This window comes from Serinus canaria, chromosome 10 (assembly GCF_022539315.1).
Source record: "Serinus canaria isolate serCan28SL12 chromosome 10, serCan2020, whole genome shotgun sequence".
NCBI classification, from domain to species: Eukaryota; Metazoa; Chordata; class Aves; order Passeriformes; family Fringillidae; genus Serinus; species Serinus canaria.
In genome coordinates this window covers 13,859,947-13,865,946 of record NC_066324.1, presented here as the reverse complement: position 1 = coordinate 13,865,946, position 6,000 = coordinate 13,859,947, and the positions used below count along the sequence as shown (strand labels likewise).

General features: G+C 39.4%; 1 protein-coding gene across 1 annotated transcript in view; it reads right to left on the bottom strand.

Annotated features, from left to right (window-relative positions):
• Positions 1-201: 201 nt before the first annotated feature.
• Positions 202-6,000, bottom strand: part of MYZAP (myocardial zonula adherens protein) — a 52,022-nt gene continuing 46,223 nt past the window's right edge. The window contains 3 exon segments of the mRNA XM_030228371.2: positions 202-3,451; positions 4,272-4,494; positions 5,152-5,844. Coding sequence (XP_030084231.2) covers positions 3,314-3,451; positions 4,272-4,494; positions 5,152-5,844 — 1,054 coding nt within the window. The 3' untranslated portion in view covers positions 202-3,313.

Below are 6,000 nucleotides of genomic sequence, written 5' to 3'. Positions count from 1 at the left end.
CCTGCAAGATTGGCCAGCTTTAGGTCTCTCAGGTCTTTCCTCATCCATTTGCATCCCTAGTTTTCTTTTCCTATATAGGAATAGTTTCTTAGCTCCATCTCCATGTTTTCCTTGTAAAGCACTGAAGCAAAAGAGTTCCAATTCTCTTCTAAATTTTACATGATCAAAACAAAACATTATTCACGTGAACAACTTCAAAAATATATTATCCATTCTTTATTTTTACTGTGTTAACAGCCCATTCCAATACAGCAGCCCATTCTCAAAACAGAGAATAAGCTCCTCAGCTCTCAATATACATTTTGACATGATCTGGAACTGGGAAACAATGAAATACAGAACAGTAGTACCATACCCAATCTGATTTTTTTTTCAATGTGACTAAACCATTTAATGAGTCATCCTTTCATTATCCAGCAAATTCTTTCATGATCCTCTTGTGCTCTAACCATTCAGACTTCAGGATTGCACGTCCTCAGCATAGGACTCCTTCCTGATTTTGCTTTCTCATCATTCACAGAATCTTAATTCAAAGTTCATACCTCTGCTCAGATGTAACAGCCCCCAGGAAAGCTTCTAGGTTTTGCAAACTTTGAAATAAAAAAATAAAATTCATACCTTAAGCTTAGGTTGGTATTCACACAAGACTCTCCTCCATACGAACTCCCCAAAACTGCACTGACCAGCTGCTGATTGTTTAACGAGCACATAATGAACTTCACCTGTTACCACAGTGATTGCCACCCCACCCTACCTCCCCTTAAAGGGGAAGTTTGCCCATTCAGGGTTCATTTTGGCAAAAGCCCAACATGTTGACTGCTATCAAAATAAAGGTCAAGAAAACTGCCTCTGATTTACAAAGTTTAGAGAGCAAAAGTATGTGTTAATAGCACAAAAAAAAAAAAAAAAAGGAGTTGGTTTAGTTAGCAGAAATGTGTGCTCAGCAGAAGCCTAGGTAGAGGCAAATTTCAGTACTCTAGAAAACAAGCCCCTAACTGCATAGCTTTGTGTGAATTCCTTCAGCACAGAAAAGCCAGCAGAGAAAAAACACACACACAGCATCTCACAGAGGTGTGACAGCACAGTCAGTACAGGAAAAGGGCAAGGATACCAAACAGCATGGAAGTGGCAATTTATGTTTCATGAAACAGCAAAGGGAAAGGCAATACAATTCTGAGGCTGCTTGTCCTTGAGCAGTACAAACTGCAATAATGGGAGGGCTGATGACAAGATGCAGCTGGACAAGCAGGTGGCAGCATGGAAAGCATTGATCTGAGAGATGAGCTGCACCCACACGAGATCACTCCTCTGGCCTGTGAGTCAGAGCCACGTGCTGAACAGAAATAGACACAGCTGAAATCCACTGGGTCGTCAACAGGGATGCTGAGGGATCAAAGAAAATGGCTGAAAACAAGCCAAAGAATTGTGCTGACAAAGGCAAGTGATGGTGAGAAGCTGGGAGGATGAAGAAGGAGCACAGACAAGAGAGGAGGGAAAAAACCCTAAGTATGAAAAGAAGGTAGAAGGGTGAGAAGGCCTGGAAATGACAAAGACCTGGACAGTCTGAAATCAAATCAGGAAATAAGGAAAGCCTCAGGAGAGCAGTCATGGCAAAACTACAAAGATATTGAGGTCTCTGTGAGGTGTTCAAGGGACTGAGGCACGGTAGGAGGTGCACAGCTGGTATTTAGATGGAGTTCCAGAAAGCAAGGTAAGATAGCAGTGGCAGGAGGATGCATGACACATGGCAGGAGTCAAACACAGACACACAGAGCAGAATGTCATTGGAAAGTGAATGGGTAGTGCAGGGAGGCAGAATATTGGGTTTAGTGGCAGCAGGTAAGCCTAATGAGAAAAGGGAAGAACAGCTGATGAGAAGCCAATGGACAATGAGAACCAGAAGGCTGCAAGAGGAAAGGGTTCAGGAAAGAGCAAGAGATGACCTACTCAAAAAATATCACAGGTAGCTTGGCAGCAGTTCCACTTGTCCACCTGCAGTGCCAGGGTATGGACTGTGCCACAGGGACTGCCCAGGAGGGCTTGTGGAGCACTTGGGATAGAGTTCCTGCCTGCTAGGGAAGTGCTGCCTGCACTCAAGAAGTGGCTGAGACCTTCCTCCCACATTTTCATCCCATGCAGCCTTTTCAATGTCTTGCAGCTGGAGCAGCCTTGGTTTCCAAAGACATCATTCCTGCAGGAACATCCAGGGACAGCCCTGCACACACAGCTGTGGCAATATCTTGGAAAACAGGTTGCCAGCCTATACAAGGAATCTCTGAGGTTTGTTTTAAGGAACTGAACTCAAACTAGGCTCAGAAAAATCCCAGTCCACAGTGAAAATACCATTGTGAAATACTTTTCAGATGTGTTCCTTATCTTTCAAAATTTATATTTTCATATTCATGGTCATGTAAGGAAGGTTGTTTTTTTTGTCTTCAAATAACAGCCAAAACTTAAAAATACACACAACACTTCCTCCAAGAAAACCAGAGGGTGGATCTCTTAATTTACAGTATTGTACTATGAAAAACAGTACATCCAAAGTATGAAAGCAGTGTACAAAAATACAGAAAAACATAAAAATCTTTAATAAAAATAGTAAAGTCTTCAGATGAACTTGATCTCTTGATGTGCTTTGCCATAATAACCAAACACCAAACAGCAGAGTCCCTTAAAGCCCAAACAGAATTTGAGTTACAAAATAACTTTAAATTTTTATCTATTTACAACATAAGGGCAGCAAGTGTTATTTTAAGGTGCAGGCAGAGAAGCAAGTTCTCATGTGGTAAGAAGTAACCTTACAGCCTAAAGATTTACTGTAACTCTCTGGGCAGGTATTTTCACCATACCATGAAAGGTAGTATTAAATAGGTAAAAGAAGTAGCTCATTTATCCAAGACAAGAGCTTTCATACATATGAGCAGTTCACAGGCACCTCAGCTTTCTTTATGGACATGTTTTGTGCCAAAGCCCTTTGCAATCACATTTCTGCACAGAAGAAACTTTCTCTTATAGCTGACCCATCCTAGCCTGCAAAATTGTATTAGAGAGCTTACTTTGCTAAAGCTGAGAACTGTGGGGCATTCCACAAGAATTAACTGCCCCAAGTGCTCAAACAACAGTCCCCAAAGAAGACTGATAAATAATTGTGACATGTATATTTATGATGTCTACACTGAACCCTTCCTGGAGCTGTCATGTGAAAATTTTAAGAAAAAAACTGACTAGATGAAGCATTCTCAATATTCAGGTTTGGGTTTTAAGAAGTACTGCATAAAATTCACAGCTCATCCACAGACGCCCTTCCATGCATTCAGTCTTCTGCTGAAAAATAATCTTCATCTCTCACTTCTCTGTACTGCATTGAGGCCTCCCCCTCTGGTTCAAACCTGAGCATTTTTATATTCAGTCTCTCTGCAAGCTTCTGTGCTGCAAGCTTGGCTTGCATTTCCTATGTCAGAAAAAAAGGACACAGGTTAGAAAAAGTGTTCATTTGTCATTCTCATTAATAAACTAATATACTAAAATATAAACTTGGAAGAATGATAATAATAATAATAATAATAATAATAATAATAATAATAATAATAATAATAATAATAATAATAATAATTAATAATTCCAAAGTGGGCTTAATTAAATGTTTTAGCAACTAGCAAAGAAATTTCAGGTTTCTTTTCACACTTATACATAACTATGCTATTAATATTTGACTCTTTTTAATAAGAGTAGAAATTCTCCATGTGGCAGCCCCCACCTGTGATACAGTAGTGTCATTTTTAACAGAACACTTTTGCAATAGTGTTTAATTTAAACATTAGACTGACACTACCTGGAAAGTCAAAATCCGTTACAACAGAATTTGCAGAACCTCAGAACCTGGATTCTTCAGACACAGCATAAAAAAAGGCAAATGTAGATACTTGCATATTTTAAGAATAACAAATACTGCTAGGCCTTCATTTATGCAAGGACAAAAGCTCTGTCATCACTAACAGGGAAGGTGTACATTTAAATTTCTATCAGAGGTGAAGTGAGTGCAATAAGGTCAGCATATTAACCCACATTGTTTTTTTAATGTGGGACTACCACTTTCAGAGAGCAATAATACATTCTTTAATTATATCATTCAAAGAATCAAATACAAGATAAAGTGACTTTCCTCAAAGTCTTCCCATCTCAATTCACCTTTATGAAAAGATCCCTTTATCTTTTCTGTTTAGAGAGTGATCCTGTTTATATAATTTTCAGACCAGACTGTAAATTCATACCTCATAAGCTTCTTTTTGCTGTATCTGAATTGCTATGGATTCCTCTATGGATAACAGCTTGGCAGGGGAGTGGTGAAGTGGTGGCAGTCGAGCTGCTGTGATGTCATCCAAATGTTTCCTATCTCTGAGTCTTCTCTCTTCTGGGGGAACTGGAGAGCCAAATCCCCCAGGTGATCGACTGCATGAGGAACCATGAGATGATCCACTCTGCTCTCCTGATAGTCTGGAAGACATAAAACACCTATGTTGTGATCCAAAGTTGCATCACAAGGTTGAACAACTCCAGTTTCAAAACTTACTTTTAACACCTAAGAGCTGAAAATAAATCTGAAGTGCTATGGAAACACAAACAAATAAAAAGTAAACAGCACTCAGAGAAAACAGAACTATTTCTCTGCAGAGAAACAGTATCAAAAGTTACTCCTGACAATGAACCAAACTGCTTTGCTGATTTATTAGCAAACTGAAGTAGCAATGTTGAAGGAGTCACACAAGGCACAAACTGTTACTGCTACCAGAACAGACAATGTAAACTGTAATTTTCCTTAAAGTGCAGAAAAAGCAAAACACTTCCAGCTATTGAAGTTCTACGTGTTCTAGAACTGATCCAAAAGTTTTACCAATTGTTTAGTAATTTTGCACCTTAAGCTATGAAATTCTATGAAGATTCATGACAATTGTTTTAGATGGGTAGAATGAAACCACTGCTGAGCACTGAGTCTCTGTGGCATTTAAAGCTACAGAGCCAACATATGAACCTTGTGTGTCATGAGGCTTTAAATCTCTTTAATCATCACTAGAAAACAAAGCCATCATGCTTGTTCTGTACCTTTCCCATTTTATGCACATACAAAACGTTTTTCTATGTCCCAATACTCACGCGTTTGTTTTAAATTTGGGTTTTTTTATGATTGGATTCTTGGCTCTGGCCTCTAGAACTTCAATATAATGTGGTGTCTTGGGATGCTGGCTTCCAAATACATTGCCCTTGTGTTTTGCCACATCCTGCTCTTTCTCCACTATTTCTTCACTGTTTTCCCCATCTGCAATTGTAACTCTTTGAAAGGCATCAACCAAGGCTTTACTACTGTCCAAAGCAGCTGTACTTTCTGTCCCATCCTCAGTATTGCTCTGGGACACTTGCTGATCATTGTTCAGGTGATTGCTTGTGGCTGACTTGGAGACATCTTCACAAAAACTATTCTGATCCTTTGTAACAGTCTTTACTTTATTATTTTTCCTCTGAGTCCTTTGATTTTCCAAAGCTGTATTTGTGGCATCTTCTTCAATATATTCTGCCTCCTGCCTTTCAGCAGAAGTGTCAGAAATGTCCTTAATGTTAGAGTTTTCATTAATGACTGAGGAATCTGCACTGTTCACTGTGTCCTCAGTTAGGACAGCTTCCTGTTTGCTTGTGTTGATCTCCTCCTGTTTTGCCTGAAATTCCAACCTGACAGCAGATAACAGCTCAGCTGTCCGGGCTACTTCTTCCTCTTGGGAAATGGCAAGCTTCAGCTTTTCAGCAAAATCAGAGATCTTCTTACCTTTATCTGGAAGCCGAGCAATGAACTTCCTAAAACAAACAAACAAACAAACAAAAAGTATTATAAACAATCCTATTTCAACCTGAGATACAGAAGTTTTATTAGAGTGGCTAAATGGGGCAGGTTTCACATTGCAACATCAGCTTCCTATTTACATACTAAACTGCTGAAACACAGCAAGATGC